The following is a 20,365-nucleotide window of genomic DNA, read 5'->3' on the forward strand; positions in this document are numbered from 1 at the left end:
CCATGTAATGGTGACATTGAAGAGCTAGATTTTAAATCCATTTGACTCCATGGTGTGTGTGTGTGTGTGTGTGTGTGTGTGTGTGTGTGTGTGTGTGTGTGTTTGTGTGTGTGTGTTACTGGGGATGGAACCCAGGGCCATTCTACCTCCAGGCTACATTCCCAGGGTCTCACTAAGTTGCTGAGATTCTCACTTAAGTAGCTGAGGCTGGTTTTGAACCTGTACGATCCTCCTCTCTCAGCCTCCCAAGTACTGATATTATAAGTGTGCGCCACCATGCCTGGCTTTATGCCCAGTCTTTTTACCTCTGAAGAACACAATATCCGAAATCCCACAATTGAGGTTCACAACCATCCCCAATAGGATCTTACTCATCCATTTTAGCCGTACATCTCTTGGCTCCCACAATCCTTTGCTCCCATATTTGGTAGATCCATGCCAAGGACGACAGATAAGGCGTCTGTTTTTTTTGTTTTTGATGGCTTGACATTTAGCACCAGCTACCTTTTTATTCATGTAGTGCCAGCTGTTGAAAATATCCTGTCCTCTCTTCTGCTTAATTATGACAAGATCATCTATTCAAAGATAAAAGGGTTTGTGTGTTTAGGAGAAAAGAAAAGGCTGTGAATAATGGTGTGGACATTTTATTTTATTTTATTTTTTGGTGGTACTGGGGTTCCTGGAAGCCCTTCTCCCTCCAGGCTACACTCCCAGACCTATTTTTACATTTTTATTTGGAAACAGGGTCTCCTAAGCCAGTGTACGTGGCTGGCTTTGAACCTATGCGATCCTCCTGTCTCTGCCTCCCAAGCGCCGGGATTACAAGCGTGCGCCACCACGCCTGGCCGCCATTTATTTAAAAGAAAAAGAAATGACCAAAGAGGTTGGCAAGTACTTAGTTGAAGGTGGACAATGTAACCCATGGTGCACCTGTTCTGCAACACCTCCCTCTTCCTCTTGGTCTGCCTCCTATTCCCCGTTGTCTTAACAGCCCAGTCACTGGGTCCAGCTCTCTTCCTCCCCTCTCCTACCTATCTTGGCTTGTTTACTTTCATTTCCTTTATAGTGTTACATAAAAATTTGTTCCCAAAAATTGGTGTTCTCATTTTGCTTGATTTTACTATTACAGAAGAAGGGAGAAAAGATGTAATTTGGTTAAAAAAAAAAACCCACACATACTTATCCAATATTTGGAAGCTGCTGTGAAGTCTGTTTTTGTTTTTGTTGTTGTTGTTGTTGTTGCTGTTGCTGTTGTTGTTGTTGTTGTTGTTGTTGAATTGGTGCTGAGGTAAGAAGAAGCAGGTTTGGTTGGCAGAGGGGAGAGTAAGTCAAGGAATATGCTGATTTGCCCCAGCGTAGGTTCCCCAAGGTTCTTGTCATCTTTAGCATCTGTTTCCATGTGCCTTGCATCTTTCTCCTCTGTACATATTGTTAGGTTTCTTGCTGTAATTTTTTTTAAGTTTCTTTTGGCACAAGGCTTATAAAGCTGTGGAAAGAAAATGAACAAAATGGCTGATATAATAAGAGCCTGATGTCCTGGGATGTGGACTCAGTAGCCCTCATGATGAGGGGAGGGAGGAGGAAAGTGGCAACACAGCACATAGGTTGTGTTACCCCTGAAGTCGGGGTCGGAATCTTGGGCACATCTAATTCTGACAAATGCTGTGACTAAGCAAACTGCGGATCCCTCCTGGCTGGAAAGGGGGACAGCGAAGAAATAGAGGGAGGCTGCTCAGAAGCTTAAGGAAGGTTTTCCACAGTGTGCATGCTGAGGCTGGCCTTGAACCTCTGGTCCTCTTGTCTTAGCCTCCCAAGTACTAAGATTATAGCTGTGTGCCACTGCACCCATCCTCATAAATTTAAGAGCCTACTATTACCAGGTACAATGGCACACACCTGTAATCCTAGTACTTGAGAGGCTAAAACAGGAGGATTACAGGTTCAAGGACAGCCTTGGCAAGTAGTGAGATTCTCAGCAACCTGTATGACCTGTTTAGAAAAAAAGGGGGGCTGGGGGTGTAGCTCAGAGGTAGAAGGCCCCTGGGTTCCATCCCCAAGACCATGAAAAATAAATAAATGGGGCCTATTATGTGTCTGGTATTGTCCTTTCTTGGGGTAAACAAGACAAAGTCCTTACAGCGCTTACATTCTGGTGGCATTCAAGCCAGTAGTTACTGAGGAAAGCCTAAATGAGTTGGAATTCAGAATGCCGAGAACAGGCAAAACTTGCCCCAGTTGCTCATGCAAAAATATAATAACAGGTTTCTGGAAGTTTCAGTCTTTTTGTTATAGGGAAACCCCTCCTCCCTGTTGAAAAATGAGGCTCAAGAGGACTCAGCTACAAGTAGTTAATACACTCAATCTGGCCATCTGCTTCACTGAGAAATCGTATTGTTCAAAATCCATCTGCAGTCTTGTTCCTCTTCACATAATAGCCAAAGATCTGTTGCCTCAACTTGTACCTAAATACTTGCTATTGCCCTCCCGCTGGCCTTTCCTCATGGGTCTGATTCCACCCAGCGGAAGGTCTGCTCCAACTGTTGTCTATAGATACAGTATTATGAGTCTTCAGTACCTTTGAGTTGTTTTCACCCACACATCTGTAACCCATGGACTGAAACCACAAGGCTAGCCAGGGTTTGAGGAACATTCTCCATTTCCTTGGGGCATTTTTTCATCTAGGGATTAACCAAGATGGCAAAGGCTCAGCGCTCATTGCTTGGAGCGCTTGAGGCTCTTCTGGACATACCTTCAAGGGCCACCAGGCTGGCGACGAGCATCCCCCAGACCTTTGCTTGCAGAGAGCTTGAGCTACGAGGGCTTTCACTCTGGCTGCCCTTGGGGTGTTTTTTTTGTTTCAATCCAGTCACTGTGTAGTCCCCTGTCTCTGGTTCAAAAGAGAATCATGGAGCAGGGGAGGGTTGCAGAAATCATTAATACCTCCTTAGGCTTCATCTCAGAACATTTTTAATGTGATCTCCAAGCATACCTCCCAACAGAAATTGCACAAATTTTTAACATTTGTGGGCGGTAATCGATTTAAGCAGAAATAAGTGAATACAGAGTCTAGCATATGTTAGACAGTGGGGATGCAAATAGACCTTGGGGTTTCATCAGAGAGGCAGCTAAAACTGCTTAGTCATCATGGACTTGGGTGGGGGTCCCAAGATTTGTCTACTTTACAAATCACCTTTGAGCCAGGCGTGGTGGCTCAGGCTTGTAATCCCAGCATTTGAAAGGCTGAGACAGGAGGATTGCAGTTCGAAGACAGATCAGCTACTACTTAGGCCCTTTCAGCTACTACTTAGGCCCTTTGCAACTCAATGAGACCCTGTTTCGAAATAAAGAATTAAAAATAGGGCTGGGGTGTAGCTCAGAGGTAGAATGCCCTTGGGTTCCATTCCCAATACCACCAAAAAAAAAAAAAAATCATCTTTGGGAGTGGATCAAGCAATTAAAACAAGGATGCCCACTATCACCACTCGTTTTCAATATAGTCCTCAAGACTTGCCACAGCAATAGGACAAGAGAAGGAAATCAAAGGAATTTGAATAGAAAAAGAAGAATTAAAACACTTTATTTGCAGATGGCATGATCCTTTATCTAGAAGACCCAATGAACTCAACCAAAAGACTACTGGAGCTGATTAACCAATTCAGCAAAGTAGCAGGCTACAAAATCAATCCAAAGAAAACAGTTGCTTTTCTTTATGCCAACAATGAATCCACAATGAAAGAAAAAAAAAACAATTCTATTCACTATACCTCAAAACCAATAAAATACCTAGGAATAAACCTAACCAAAGATGTAAAAGACCTACAATGAAAACTATAAAACATTAAAAAAAGAAATTGAAGAAAACCTTGGAAGATGGAAAGATCTCCCTTGCTCATGGATAGGCAGAATATCATCAAAATGACCATTCTGCCCAAAGTGATCTATAGATTCAATGCAATTCCTATTAAAATGCCAATGGCATTCTTCATAGACCTAGGAAAATCAGTCATGAATTTTATGTGGAGAAAGAAAAGATCCAGAATAGCCAAAGCAATCCTCAACAACAAGAACCATGCAGGAGGCATCACAATCCTGGACTTCAAATTATACTATAGAGCCGGGCGTGGTGGCACACGCTTGTAATCCCCGCGCTTGGGAGGCTGAAACAGGAGGATCGCACAGTTCGAAGCCAGCCTCAGCTACTTAGTGAGGCTTTCAGCAACTTAGTGAGACCCTGTTTCCAAATAAAATTAAAAAAAAAAAAGGTCTGGGAGTATAGCCCGGAGGTAGAAACCCTCTGGTTTCCACTCCCAGGACCGCCAAATTATACTATAGAGCACTAGTAGTAAAAACAGCATAGTAATGGCACAACAGGCGTACTGACCAGTGGAACAGAATAGAAGATACAGAAACAAACCCACACACCTCTAGTCTATATTTGACAAAGGGGCCAAACTCACGTGCTGGAGAAAAGACAGCCTTTTCAACAAATGGTGCTCGGAGAACTGGCTGTCCATTTGTAAAAAGATGGAAATAAATTCTTACCTCTCACCATGCATAGTAATCAACTCGAGATGGATCAAAGACTTAGAAATTAGACCAGAGACTGTGGTGTTATTAGAAGAGGGCATAGGATCTACACTCTAACATAGAGGCACAGGCAGTAACTTTCTCAACAAGACCTCCAAAGCGCAGGAAATTAAAGCAAGAATTAACAAGTGGGATGGCATCAAACTAAAAAGTTCTCATCAAAGGAAACCATCAAGAACCTAAAGACAAAGCCTACAGAATGGGAGATCTTTACCCAATCTGATAAGGGGCTAATAACCAGAGTATACAAAGAGCTCCAAAGACTCTACACTAGCAAAACAAACAATCAAGAAATGGGCCACTGAACTGAACAGACACTTCACAAAAGAAATACAAATGGTCAATAGATACATGAAAAGATGCTCTACATCATTAGCCATCAGGAAGATGCAAATCAAAACTACACTAAGATTCCATCTAACCCCAGTCAGAGTGGCAAGCATAAAGAAATAAGTGTTGGCGAGGATGTGGGGAAAGAGGGACTCTTTCACTGTTGGTGGGAGTGCAAACTAGTTCAGCCACTATGGATATTAGTGTGGAGATTCCTTAGAAAACTGGCAATAAATAGATCTACCATATGATCCAGTTATACCTCTCCTGGGTATTTGTCCAAAAGGGTTGAAATCAGAGAACTACAATAACATGCATACCCATGTTTATAGAAGCACAATTCGTAATAGTCAAAATATAGAACCAACCTAGGTCTCCATCAACAGATGAATGGATTGCAAAATTATGGGAAATACACACAATGGAATTCTATTCAGCTATAAAGAAGAACAAAATCATGGCATTCACAAGAAGATGGAAAGACCTGGAGAACATTATGTTGAGATCAGCCAAGCACAGAAAGAGAAGAGACTTATGTTTTCTGTAATATTCTCAAACCAAGGAGGATTAGGGATACCAGAGGGACTCCAGACAATGGAGGAGAAACCTCATCAAAGCTAGAATGGAAGGATGGGAGAGGAAGAAGGCTGGGGTTGATTAATGAAGGAGCTACATCCGAATTTGTGTAAAAATATAAATATAGCATGGTTAACATGGACACTTATTGTTGGGTGGGGGGAAGGGGTAGTGGGGGGAAAGCTACCAAGCATAGTCTGAATGTATGTCATTTTCAATATGTTCCACATAAAAATAAAAATAAATTTAAAAAATAAAAAATAAAACTTGGGCTTTAGAATAGATCTGGATTTTTATTCATCACTGACTTGCTGAGTGAACCTGGACAAATTATCTCTGAACATTAGTTGTCAGATCAATAATAGTACCAACCTCAAAAGTTCATGGAGATTAAATAATATATCACTTCTCACAGTGCCTGGCATACAGTAAGTACACGGTATGTATAAAATACTGTTTATTAGTGTTACGTGTTACCTGCCTGGTCTTACTAGTTTCATCTTCTAAAAGGAATCTAACTTCCACAGTTGGGGTCTTCCACATGAGAGACTGAGGAAGGTGTCCATTGTTGGGGGAAACGATCACAAGTAGCCTCACTTGGGAGGTCTGAGGAGAGTACGAGAAGGACTGCATTGGACCTCATTCTGTTCTCCACAGCACTGTGCCTGGGATGTGCAATAAATATTACATGTATGAAAGGGATGTAAATACCATGAGTTTAACTGGAACAAAATATCCACATAAATAGTAGAATGAAATTTATAAATGGAGCCTCCAGTGCCAGGATAAAGTAACAGTGTGTGTGTGTGTGTGTGTGTGTGTGTGTGTGTGTGTGTGTGTGTGTGTGTGTTTTGCTGGGAATTGAACCCAGGGACACTCTACTTCCTAGTTACACCCAGCCGTGTGTGTGGGGGGGGGTACTGGGGATTTTTGTGTGTGTGTGGTACTGGGGGTGGAACCCAGAGGCTTTCTACCTCCGGGCTATACTCCCAGACCTATTTTATATTTTTATTTGGAAACAGGGTTTCACTAAGTTGCTGAGAGCCTCACAAAATAACTGAGGATGGCTTTGGACCTCTGCGATCCTCCTGTCTCAGCCTCCCAAGTGCAGGGATAACAAATGTGCACCACCATGCCCAGCTTTATTTATTTTAATTTAATTTAATTTTATGGTACTGGGGCATTCTACCTCTGAGCTACACCCCCAGCCCTATTTTTTATTCTTTTTTTTTTTTTTTTTTTTTTTTGCGATACTGTGGATGGAACCCAGGGGCATTCTACCTCTGAGCTATACACTCGGCCCTATTTTCAATTCTTTATTTTTGAACCAGAGTCTCACTAATTTGCAGAGGGTCTCTCTAAGTAGCTGAGTCTGTCCACAAACTCGGATCCTCCTGTCTCAGCCTCCCAAATGCTGGGATTACAAGCATGTGCCACCATGCCCAGCTTTATTTTTTATTCTTTATTTTGAAACAAGGTCTCACTAAGTTGCAGAGGGCCTCACTAAGTAGCTGAGGCTGTCCACAAACCTGTGATCCTCCTGTCTCAGCCTCCCAAGTACTGGGATTACAAGCATGCGCTATCACACCTGGCCCAGCTTTATTTATTTATTTTTTATTACAGAACAGGTTCTCACTAAGTTCCTGAGGGCTTCACTAAGTTGCTTTTAACCTGTGATCCTCCCATCTCAGCCTTCCAAATACTGGGATTACAAGTGTGTGCTATCACACCTGGCATCTCAGCCCTTTCTGTTTTATTATTTTTAAATTTTTGAACCTAGGTCTTTCTAAATCACTGCATGCTGGCCTTGAACTTACCATCCTCCTGCTTCAGCCTCCTGAGCATAAAGATTACAGGTGCGCACCACCATGCCAAACTAGTGACGTAGTTAGACTTTATGGGTAGTGAGAAGCCATTGGAATTCTTTGGCGGTGTAGCATGTATGAGAGAGCTTTTTTTTCTTTTCAGTACTGGGGATAGCACCCAGGGGCAGTCTACTTCTGAGCTACACCCTAGCCCTTTTTTTTAAAAGTTTTTTATTTTGAAACAGGGTCTCACTGAGTTGCAAAAGGCCTTACTAAGTAGCTGAGGCTGTCTGCTGTCTCCTGGCTCAGCCTCCCAAATTCTGGGATTACAACAAGTGTGTACCACCACGCCTGGCTCTAAAAGAGAATTTTATTTTATTATTTATTAATTTATTGTGGTTCTGGGGGTGAAACTCAGGGGCTTTTCTACCTCCAGGCTATATTCCCAGACCTACTTTATATTTTATTTAAAAACAGAGTCTCACTAAGTTGCTGAGAACCTTGCTAAGTAGCTGAGGCTGGCTTCAAACCTGCGCAATCCTCCTATCCCAGCCTCCCAAGCGCTGGGATTACAAGTGTGCACCACCATGCCTGGCCTTAAAAGAGCATTTTAGAAAGAAAATTTTGATGACAGTATGTAGACTATTGGAGGCAGAGATGGTGGACCATTTTTTAGGCAACCATTCAATGCTATGGGAGAGAAAAAGATGGGTAAGACAGTCAGTGTTCTCAAGGAACTCACCAGTTAGAAGGCTATATGAGCAGGCCATGGGTGCACATGCCTCTAATCCCAGCACTTCCGGAGATGAGATAGGAGGATCTTAAGTTAAAACACAGCAAGTAGTGAGACTCAGCAACCTAGCAGGACTCTGTTTCAAAATTAAAATAGGGCTGGGAGTACAGCTCAGAGGTTAAATGCCCCTGGGTTTAATTCCCAATACTACTACTACTACAAAAAAAATTAGAGTACTATAAGAATATTTTAAGTGTGAGGTGATGAAGACTTGAAAAACATCTTTGGATAGGAAGGAATAAATGTAGGAGACAACCAGTAATATTTAGTAACTGACTGGGAAATAAAAAAAAAAAAGGAGACACTACAGTTTTGACTGAGAATCCTGGGTAGACACGGCTCCAGAGAATAGTCTTGACGTTGAATATGACATATGAATATGGGGACATGGTAGGGCATCCAGGAGCTAGTGCCCATTTATTTGTGGGAATGTTTAATGAAAATTGAAGAGTAAAGTTAAAGCTGGAGAAGTTGATTCATGGGTCATTTTAAGGAGGTGCAGGTGTGAATTGGGGGATGTGAAGTTGGGGGAGATAGAAAAGGTTGAAGGGGTGAGAAAAGAGTTGGGAATACTCAAGAGGTGGGAGGAGAAGGTGGGTGGCAAAGAGAAAAGAAACCCCAGACAGCCATTGCTAACCATTCGAGAGAGATTATTCCTAAATAATATCCTCATGTTACCACTTCCTATCTATGAAATTTAGACTTTCTGTTATAGTAGATGATGATACGGTTCTGTCCACCTTCACCACCCCTGTTTGTTTTTGCAATGCTAGGGATTCAGCTCAGGGCCTCACACATACTAGGCAAGTGTTTTTTTCCACTGACCCTAGGCCCAGAAAATAGAGTTCTTTCAAACAACAACTCTTCCTCCTCCTCTTCCTTATTTTTTGGTACTAAGGATTGAACCCAGGGGTACTCTACTCTGAGCCACACCCCCAGTCCTATTTTATTTTACTTTTTTTTTGTTTTTATTTTTTATTTTTTTGGTGGTACTGGGGTTCCTGGAAGCCCTTCTACCTACGGGCTACACTCCCAGACCTATTTTTACATTTTTATTTGGAAACAGGGTCTCCTAAGCCAGCGCACGCGGCTGGCTTCGAACCTGCGCGATCCTCCTGTCTCTGCCTCCCAAGCGCGGGGATTACAAGCGTGCGCCACCACGCCCAGCTATTTTACTTTTTTTTTTTTAAACTTTGTCTCACCATCTCACTTATTTGCTGAAGGCCTTGCTAAATTGCTGAGACTGGCTTTGAACCTGTGAACCTCCAGTCTCAGCCTCCCAAGTCCTGGGATTACAAACATGCGCCACCACAGCCATCTATCTGCTAGCTTCTTTAAAAGCTGACTTCCGGCGAGGATTTTCAAGTCTGACTCATGTAAGACCGCCGTGAGTCATGTCAGACTGTTTTCTCACACTGTTATTTTGGCTGAATGTGGAATTCTAAATAGAAGGGTTCCCCCCCTCTCCACAGAATATTTAAGGTTTGCTCTCTTGTCTTGGGACATAAGAACACAGAGTTGTTCATTTTCTCGCTCTCTCTCCCTCTATTATTTACTTTTTTTTTTTTTTTTTTTTTTTTGGTACTGGAGATTGAACCTAGAGGCGTTCTACCTCCAAGCCACAGCCTCAGCCCTATTTATTTCTTATTTGGAAACGGTCTCACTAGGTTGCTGAGAGCCTCGCTATGTTGCCAAGACTTTTTTTTTTTTTTTTTTTTTTTACCAGTGTGGGGATGGAACCCAGGGGCATTCTATCTACAGTCTACGTACCTCCAGCCCTATTTTTTTTTTTTTTATTCTTTATTTTGAAACAGGGTCTCACTAAGTTGCAGAGGGCCTCACTAAGTAGCTGAGGCTGGCTGTGAACCGCGATCCTCTGGTCTCAGCCTCCTGAATGCTTGGGATTACAAGCGTGCACCACCATGCCTGGATGAAGCTGGCTTTGAACTTGTGATCCTCCTGTCTCAGCCGCCCAAGTGCTGGGGTCACAGACTGGTCACCATGTCTAGCTCTTGATGGTCCTTTTATAAAGCTGGGGCTGGAGTGTCCCTGTGTGGTCTATGCCAAAGTGGTAATGGAGCATGTGCAAAACGAAGGAGATTTGTGGAGGTGAAAGGCCCTGGAAAGGCTGAGGTCCAGAGCAACCGTCTCAGGTCCTGTTCAGCTTTCTGATTTCTGGTTCTGGGAAGTGGTACTCATGTGAGCAGCTGTATTTTTGCTTTAACCTTCTTCCCTTTAATCTAGGGTGGGCTGAGTGGATTTCTTGCAATTAAATATTTCTTTAGATAAACATCAGTTATGTACCATGGTGCAGGCTTATAATCCCAGCACTTGGGAAGCTGAGACTGTAATATTTTAGGTTTGAGGCCAGTGGGTGGCAATTTAGTAATATCCTGCTTGGAATAAAAAAATAAGGTGGGTGTGGTTGAACACACCTGTAATGACTGTACTTGGGAGGCTGAAATGGAGGATGGAAGGTTCAAGGCCAGCCCAGGCAATATAGTGGGGCTTCTAGCAACTAGTGAGACCCTGTTTTCAAATCAGAAATAAAACTGGTATGGGGATGCAGCTTGGAGATAGAATGCCTCTGGGTTCAATACCTAGTAACACACACACACACACACACACACACACACACACACACACACACACACACACACTGTTTTCAATCCCCAATACAAAATAAAAGCCAGGTGTGGTGGCACATATTTGTAATTCTAGTACTTGGGATGGTGAGACAGGAGGATCACAGGTTTGAGGACAGCCTCAGCAGGAAGTGAGAATCTCAGCAAGTTAGCAAGACCCTGTTTCAAAATAAAAATAAAATAGGCTGGGGTGTAGCTCAGAGATAGACTGCCCCCAGGTTCAATCCTCAGTAACACACACACACACACACACACACACACACGCACGCACGCACGCACGCACACCAAGCAGACAAACATCCATCTAACCATTTTTCCTAAACCCATTTCTGTTTTTAGAAATGTAGCCACATAGTCGGGCGTGGCTGTGCACACTTGTAATCCCAGTACTTGAGAGGCTGAGACAGGAGGATCACAGGTTCAAGGACAGCCTCAGCAAATAGTGAGACTCTCATCAACCTAGCAAGACCCTGTTTCAAAAAGGAAAAGAAGCCCAGTGTGGTGGTGCTCGCTTGTAATCTGAGTACTTGGGAGGTAGAGACAGGAGGATCACAGAGGTTCATGGCCAGCCTCGGCTACTTAGTGAGTCCCTCTACAATTCAGTGAGACCCTGTTTCAAAGTAGAGAATAAAAAATAGGACTGGGAATATGGCTCAGAGGAGAATGCCCCTGGGTTCAATCCCCAGTTCCGCAAAATATAAAACAATAAAAACAAAATAGGGCTGGGGGCTCAGAGGTAGAATGTCCCCTGGGTTCTATCTCCAGTGCCAACAAACAAACAAACAAACAAATATTGCCACATGCTGGACATGATGGCGCACACATGTAATCCTAGTACTTGAGAAACAGGAAGATCACAGGTTTGAAGCCAGCCTCAGCAACTCAGTGAGGCTCGCATCAACTTAGCCAGACCCTGTTTCCAAATAAAAAATAAAATAGGGCTGGAAGTGTAGCTCAGATATAGAACACCTCTGGGCTCAATCCCTAGCACCGCCAAAAAAAAAAAAAAAAAGAAAAAAAGAAAAGAAAAAGCAGTCGCATTTTAGGAAGAACTCCAAATTAGGAGTCAGGCGGCCTAAATTCCAGACCTATCTCTGATTTTACAAGCACAAGTTGGTGAGTGGCAGTAGGCAGATCTCTATCTGCCTGTGATTCAGTCTCCTAATAAAAATGGGATCCCTACTTCAGTAATATTTTTTGAATTAAAGACAGTGAGATTAGCTTTGTATTTATGCGCTTTGAGGAAAGGCAGTTCTGTCAGTGAGAGCATTGACAAAAATTTGAGTGATGAGAAAGACTTCCTAAGAAGGCGCCTGCTGGTCCAAGGCCTGCCTGAAACATCTGACCAGTGTCCTGCCTGATAGCAGTGGGGCCTGCGGGACTCACTTGTGACCAGAACAGAGAAAAGGCGGCCCTGAAGGTGCACCCCCAGCTTCACGCTCCTGGCGCAGCACTGGTAGGTCGCTGTCTCGTGGTGTGGCTGCATCCATGGTGAACACCAGCTGAGATGCTTTTTCACCGTCACCATTCATTCCAGGATCCCTTTTAAGTCTCAGCTGTTCCAGGCTGGTCTCGGGGGAACAGTTCCAAGATCTGTCTTTGCACAAAAACATGATAAGCCCCTCTGCTTCTTCTTCCTTATGCCACAGAGTACAGGTTAAGTCCAGACGCTTTCCTTCCTGGGAGGCTGAGCTGGTGATGTGGATGCTTCCTGCAATGGGACATGAGCGTTACCCACAGAATAACCCCCCACCCCCGCCGCTGCTCCTGATCACTGGAGGTCCATCCAGAGTGCAGCCTGCAGGCGGGAGACACAGTGCTAACTCTGTTTTGGCTGACTGTAGGCAAGATACCCTTGGGCAGCAGTAGTTTATTCACTTGGAGAGCTAAGGGCTAGGTAAATGAGCTGAAATCTTCTACACTGTGTCTAAAACAGATTAACATGGGCGTGGTGGCAAGCACCTGTAATCCCAGTACGGTCACAGGTTCATGACCAGCCTCAGCAATTCAGTGAGACCCTGTTTCAAAATACCAAAAATTTAAAAAAGTCTAGGTGCGTGGCTTGGGTGATAGAAAAGCCCCTGGGTTCAATCCCAGTACCATAAAATAAAATTAAAATAAAATAAACACCAGACGTGGTGGCCCATGCCTGTAATCCCAGTACTTGAAAGGCTGAAACAGGAGGATCAAGGTTTGAGGAAAGCCTCAGCAATTAGTGAGACTCTCATCAACCTAGTGAGACCCTGTTTCAAAAGATAAGTAAAGCCGGGTGTGGTGGCGCACACTTGTAATCCCAGCATTCCAGAGGCTGAAACCGGAGGACCACAGTTTGCAGGCAGCCTCAGCTACTTAATGAGGCCCTCTGCAACTCAGTGAGACCCAGTTTCAAAATAAAGAATAAAAAATAGGGCAGGGGGTGTAGCTCGGAGATCAAATGCCCTGGGTTCCATTCCCACCCACCCCCAAAAAAAGTAAAATAGGGCTAAGAAAATAGGGCTAAGAGGTGTAGCTCAGAGGTGGACTGCTCCTGGGTTCAATCTCCAGCACCACACACACACACACACACACACACACACACACACACACACACACACGAGACAGATTAATGAAAAATTATATACAATTACTATAAATGAGGAATCCTGAAAGTCCTGCATATAACTGAAAGAATCGAGAACATAGAGAAATTGTGTTTGATTTTGGACTTAAAAGACAAGTAAAAGTTTTTCTATCAAGGGGCCTTTTCTATCAAGCGTGGTGGCGCACGCTTATAATCCCCTCAGAGACAGGAGGATCATGCAGGTTCGAAGCCAGCCGCACACGCTGGCTTAGGAGACCCTGTTTCCAAATAAAAATGTAAAAATAGGTCTGGGAGTGTAGCCCGGAGGTAGAAGGGCTTCCAGGAACCCCAGTACCACCAAAAAAAAAAAAAAAAAGGGGGGGGGCCTTGGAACAGTTGAAAAGTTTAAGATGGTCATCACGTGGAGCCAGAGTGAGGATTGGCTGGAAAATGGGCAAATTACTGGGGCCCCATGGATATTCAGAGACCATACACACATATTCAGAGACCGGGGCGCCAGTCTGCAGACTGGATTTTCTCCATAGGCCATCTACATTGTGGATACAGAAGTGGAGAAAGCGGACGGGTGGCTGAACCCGGGATGATACTCTGGCCCTGCGGGTGTCTCTGACCTAACTTTCTAACGCACTGACCGACTACCCTTTACCCTCACAACCTCTCAACCTCCTTTCTTTGTGAAGTTTGTACTTTGTAGAAATGAGACACATTGGGAAGGCTAGGAAAACGTGGTTTTAAAATCTGAAATCTTCAGATTCATATTAATAACAGCTTGGTTATTCTTGGTTTTTTTTTTTTTTTTTGCAATACTGGGGGGATTGAACTCAGGGGAATTCTATCTCCGAGCTATACCTCCAGCCCCATTTTTTATTCTTTTATTTGAAAAACAGGGTCACACTAAGTTGCAGAGGGCCTCACAAGTAGGTGGGGCTTGCTGCAAACCATCCCAAGTCCCAGGATAACAAGTATGCACCACCATACCCAGAGTTCCCTGTTCGCAGCCAGGAAGAGCCTCAGAAAAGCCACATCTTTTGTTAAAGAGCTCCGCACCTGCTTTATGTCTCTGCTCCCTGGAGTTCTTATCTAAAAGGGATTTCTTTTAAATTCCTTATTTTGAAAGAGAGTCTCACTAAGTTGGGGAGGTTCTCACTAAGTAGCTGAGGCTGGCCTCAAACCTGCGATCTTCCTGTCTGGGATTACAAGCCTGGGGTACCGCCCAAGTACTGGATTTACAAGCGTGCGCCACCACGCCCTGCTTTCCCCTAGCTTCACTCCACCATTCCTTATGAAGCCCCGTCTTGGTTAAATCTGGCTCTGCTTGAGCCGGGCATGGTGGCGCACCCTTGTAATCCCAGTATTTGGGAGACAGGAGGATTGCGGTTCACAGACAGCCTCAGCTACTACTTAAGCCCTTTGCAACTCAGTGAGATCCTGTTTCAAAATAAAGACCGGCGTGGTGGTACACACTTGTAATCCCCACACTTGGGAGGTGGAGACAGGAGGATCACGCAGGTTCGTAGCCAGCCTCCCAAGCTTAGGAGACCCTGTTTAAAAAAAAAAAAAAAAAAAAAAAAAACCAAAACAAAAACACAACAACAACAAAAAAGACTAAAATATAGGGCTGGGGGGTGTATCTTGGAGGTAGAATGCCCCAGGATTCAATTCCCAGTTCCACACAATAGATACATAATAAATAAATAAATAAATAAATAAATAAATAAATAAATAAAAATAAAAATAAAATAAAAATCTGGCTCTGCTAAAAGCTCACCAGATAGATGCTAAGGTTGCCACTCCCGTCCCCACCCGTGATGTGTTTTTCCTTTTAAGCCTTCCCTCGGCGCACAGAGTACACTAAATTCTCTACCACAAGCGGGTTCAGTGGTGCATGCTTGTAATCCTGGTACTTGGGAGGCTGAGACAGGAGGATTACAGGGTCACGGCCAACCTCAGCTACTTGTAAGGATTGAGTCGCCCCTGGCCCGCAGGGGGCAGGGCTGGAAGCTAGGAGGTGGAGCTCTGTGATTCCGGGAGGGAACCAGGCCTCCCGGGTCCGGAAGAAGAGAGTGCAGAGTTCAGAGAGGAGCCCGAGAGGGAGGGACGCACGCTCTCCCCCGCCACCAGCCCCCGCGGCCAGGCGGGGGCTGGAGGCCAATCTCCCACGAATAAAGGCATCCATATATCTACTATGGATCTCTGCGTGTCTCTATGCGACTGGGACACACACACACCCATCAATCATTCATTTGGTGCTGACCCGTGTCGAATTGGACCTTAATCCACTGAGCCCCAAGGACCCGCGGCCCCACAGAGCCCGGCCAGCGCTACTGGACCCTCCATCGGCCGATAAACTCGTATCGGACTTATGGGACCTGGCTTGGATCTGCGCTTCCTGGACTCGGACTTTCCATCCCTTCTCTATGCATCTAAAAACCCGTATCAGACTTATGGGACTTGGTTTGGATCTCAGCTTATTTACCTACATGCGCGGCCTCTGCACACCCGCCCGCCCGGCCCGCGGTCTTCTGAAAGAAGACTGGACCTCACCGCCCCCGCCCTCGCCGCGCCCCAGCCTGAGCCACCCGCCGCGCCTGCCCGCGCCCCGCCGCTGCTCCAGCCACCTCTGCTAGAATGGGCGCCCGCGGTGCCTCCAGGACGACTCCGCGCCGCCCGCCTCCGCTGGGATGGGCCGCGGCTTGAGCCGCTTCTGCTGTAATGGGCGCCCGCGCCGCCCGCCCACCCCGCGCCTGTGGCCCGAGCCGCCCCGCCCGCCGCTTGTATGGGCCGCGCCGCGCGAGCACGCCCGCGGCCCCGAGCCGCCAGCCGCCCGCCCGCGCTGCGCCCACCTGCCGCACCTGCCGCCTGGACAAGACCGCGCCGCTACGCGCCGCCACCGCTGCCAAAAGGGGCCATGCCCGCCCGCGCGGCGTCCACGACCCCGCTCCACGCTGGACTGTGCCGCGCGCCTATGCTTTCTCTGCGCCTACCGCCGCGCCCATGGACCCAGGATGGGTCTGCACTGCCGGCGCGCGCCGCTCCCATCACCGGGACAGGCCCGCGGCCCCGCGACCCCGCTGCGCCAGACTGTGCTGCTTTGCGCCGCCACTCTGCCAAACGGCGCCACTCTCCCCTGGCCCGCCAATTCCAGCCTGTGCCGCACATGCCTTCTCTGCGCCTGGCGTGCTTAGACCCGCCCGCCCCTGCCTGCCACATGGCGCAGGCCCCTGCGCCGGCTCTCTGCTGATTGCGCCCTTCACCCTCTGCCCGCCCACCCCCGCTGCCCGGGCCCGGCCATTCTGGTAAGCACCCACATGGGATCACTATGGGGGGAGGCCGCAAGCTTTGGCCCGCCATCTTTGGCCCACGTGTAATCACTGGGGATCCACCATCTTTCTTTAACCCCTCCCACCTCATGGCCTCGCTGGAGGTCCGCCATCTTTCTTTAGCCCCTCCCACCTCATGGCCTCACTGGAGACCTCAAATCCCTCCCACTTTCCACTCCTAACCAATCCTAGGAGTCGGCGGCCATTTTTAAAAAAAACTTTTCACAGCCATCTTCAGGCCAGATCTCCACAGCAGCCTCTCTCAGCGGTAAGCTTCCCCTTAAGGAAATAAGTGGGTTCTGCCTAACTCGGAGGATTCTGACTGACTGACTGACTGCTATTAAACCCGGTATACCGGTAGCCTCCAGTTCTCCAATCGTTCAGGACGATTGCGAGGTGTGTACAGAGACAAGAGACGTCTTCTCTCTGGCACACCTACTCTGTATTACCGAACTAGGCAAGGCCCTGGGACGCTGGGGGTACCTGCCTTTGTTCTTGCCCACTTACAACTCATGGGGGGAAGTCAGCCATCTAAGATTGAGATTGACCCTCAATCTCCGCTGGGCCGTGTGTTATCTAATCTGCAGGCTCTCGGATTCTCTGGGGAACTGTTCCCTCAAAAACTCGTGTCTCTTTGCACTAAGGTCTGGCCGACATATGATTTAGCCAATGATATTCGATGGCCTGCCATGGGCACGCTAGATCCTAGGACGCTGATGGCTCTCAGTGAATTTTGCACGCGGTCAGCAAAATGGTGTGACCTCGAGTATGTACAGCCCTTCTGGCGGCTGCATTTTCTGTTTTCTCCCTCTACCGGCTCTAGTGCTGCCCAGGGCATGCTGGCTGGAGTATCCCGTCAGCCACAGCCGCCATCTTGGACACCACGTGGCAACTCACAGGCGCCACCTGGTGGCCCTTCTGGGTCACAGGCTTACAATCCTGCAGACCCACAGCCGCCATCTTGCGATAAAACGTGGGGGCCGGGGTCTGACCCAGCTGGGTTTACAAGCCCCATCTTCCTCTCTCCTGGCCCCACTTCGCGAAGTGGCTGGGGCTGAAGGGGTGATCCGGGTCCATGTTCCTTTTTCCCTTCCTGACCTCACTCAGCTGGAAAAGAGACTGGGATCCTTTTCTACCAATCCTTCTGCTTTTATCAAGGAATTCCAACATATTGTGCAGGCATATGATTTAACTTGGCGGGATTTGCATGTCATTCTAACCTCTTCTCTAAATCCAGACGAACGTGATCGGATCCTGAAGGCAGCCAGAGAGAGGGCTGACCAGACTCATTTAACAGATCCAGGGCTTCCTATCGGTGCAGCTGCAGTTCCATCTGAGGAGCCCCACTGGAATTATAATGTAAAGGAGGGAATAGAAATGAGAAATTATATGATACAATGTCTTCTTGATGGTATGCGAGATGCTTCTCACAAGGCGGTTAATTATGATAAGCTTAGGAAAATCACCCAGGGTCCAAATGAAAACCCAGCAGTTTTTCTTAACCGGTTGCGAGAGGCCCTTACGCGCTATACCCGTCTAGATCCATCCTCTGAGGCAGGCTCGATCATATTGGCCACCCATTTTATTGGGCAAGTGGCTCCTGATATAAGAAAAAAAGCTAAAAAAAGCTGAGGATGGCCCGCAGACTCCTGTTCGAGATTTGATGAACATGGCATTTAAAGTCTTTAACTCCAGAGAGGAACAGGCCGAAGTGGAGCGTACTCTCCATCTTCGTCAGATGGCGGACTTACAGTCCCAAGCCCTGATAGCAGCCCTGAGGCCGGAGGAGGAAGGACAGCTTTCCAGGTGGCAAGCACCACCCAGGAGAGGACGACAGTAAAGACAACCACCTCCAGGAGCCTGTTTCAGGTGTGGAGTATATGGCCATTGGAAAGGCAAATGTCCTTTAAAAAGCGGTGGACCTCAGGTACCTCACTACAGGGGGTCTACCCTTCTGGACAAGGACCCGCTGCTGGCCCTATTTGGTCTGACCAAGGACTGACAGCTCATGGGATCCCTCGTCCTCCTTCCTCCATCTTCCTTGCTGGCCCAGGGTAACTGCAGGTACAGGGTAAGCCAGTTTCCTCTTTGGTGGCCTGCTCAATCTTTCAGGTCTTAGTCTCCTTCTCAAATCTCGGTTCAGGGTGATGACGGCAGGGACAAATTCTCTTGCACGGTGTTGGGACCCACTAAACTTTGTTTCTCTCGACATAACTCTCTTTAATGTTTATATTTTAGCAGGTCCACTTGTTTACATACTATGGTGCTCTCCCTCCTCGGATGCCAAATTGCCTAAGTATTAAACTTCTAAAATGGGTAACTGATGCTCCTAATGCAGTAACAGGTGTTTGACCAGACAAATCCATACTCACTCAATGATGAAAAGAGTGGTGTGGGGTCTTCTTCGGGAGTTGCTGCTATTAATAACTCTGGTCTAATGAAAAACTGCTAAAGGGGCGGTAGACATTCTCCTCAGGAAAATGTTGCTATTTAAGTAAGTAGATCTAGTGACTGCCTTGCGTCTAAAAGGGCTTCTGCCCAGCCTGGGTTCCGCTCACACAATTTTCTTTTTCTTTAATAGCACCTTGCCTGTTAGTCTCCTCAAAGCAAACCAGTCACCGAGCTCTCCAGGGTAACCTCCAACTCTCGCTGCAACCACAGCCACCTGCTCCTGGTTCCCTCCCGGAATCACAGAGCTCCACCTCCTAGCTTCTGGCCCTGCCCCCTGCGGGCCAGGGGCGACTCAATCCTTACACTACTTAGTGAGGCCCTCCACGACTTAGTGAGACAGTGCTTCAAAATAAAGAATAAAAAAATAGAATAGAGCTGGGGGTGTAGCTCAGAGGTAGAATGCTCCTGGATTCAATCATCAGTACTAAAGATTAACTGATTAATTAATTCTCTCCCAGGAAGCAAAGATAGAGGCTGCCTCATGGATATTAAAGGCCACCCTTTCAGAAGAGTAGTTTGGGGCCAGCCCCATTTCTGAGGAAGATCTGCAATCCCAGCCCTTCATTGATTCAGAAATGGTTTTTGCTTCTACTCCCCAAATTAAACTCCTGTAGGGCCTTTATTAAAGCGCTCTCCTCTAATTTCTAACCCTCAGTAGAGCCATAGAGAAGGTATTATTGCTCCTGCTTTATAAATAAACACACTGAGGCACAGAGTCATTAAATGTGTCTCTAAAATTGACAAAGACGGTGGGATCTGGAGCCTGGACCCCAAAACTTACTGTGCGTAAGAGCTGCGAGGTCCAAATGACCAGGCTCTGGGGCTCGCCCTGCAGGGCAGCCTGCACTCTAACAGAGGGAACGTCTTTTACCCTTTGGTGTGGGTCTGTCTCTTCCCCACCAGAAAAAAAGCATGGGGCCCCTCCCTCCCCCTCCCTCCCCTCCCTCCCCAGGAGGCCCGACTCTCCCCGAGGCGTCTGTCCTCACCAGCAGGCTGGAAGTCCACGATGGTAAGCAGGACGGCCAGCGCACAGCAGCCTCTGCCTAGCGCCATCAGCGCCCACAGGTCGTTGTGCCTCGGGAACTCCAAGCGGCTTTGCTGGAGCCTTGGCCTCTCGCTCCTGGAAGCACAGGGACCCACTGGAGAAGGCCGCAGGGCCACGGGGTTGGGGGTGGGGGGCCTGGGCGCGGGAGTCCAGCTGGAGAGGAGCGTGGGGAGCGGGCCAGGACATGCTAAGGCCTGTACTTCCCACGTTACTTTCTTTTCTTTTCTTTTTT

The 20,365-nt window shown here is 46.9% G+C and overlaps 1 protein-coding gene across 1 annotated transcript; it reads right to left on the reverse strand.

The window, feature by feature from the left end:
- Positions 1 to 11,889: 11,889 nt before the first annotated feature.
- On the reverse strand, positions 11,890 to 20,141 carry CD160 (CD160 molecule; the record flags this gene model as incomplete). Its single annotated transcript, XM_080691623.1, is given in 4 exon segments — positions 11,890 to 11,990; positions 12,123 to 12,202; positions 12,204 to 12,447; positions 20,075 to 20,141. Coding segments are annotated over 4 exon segments (492 nt in total).
- Between the last annotated feature and the right edge of the window lie 224 nt (positions 20,142 to 20,365).

This window comes from Muscardinus avellanarius (assembly GCF_963383645.1).
Source record: "Muscardinus avellanarius genome assembly, chromosome: 3".
In the NCBI taxonomy this organism is placed as follows: Eukaryota; Metazoa; Chordata; class Mammalia; order Rodentia; family Gliridae; genus Muscardinus; species Muscardinus avellanarius.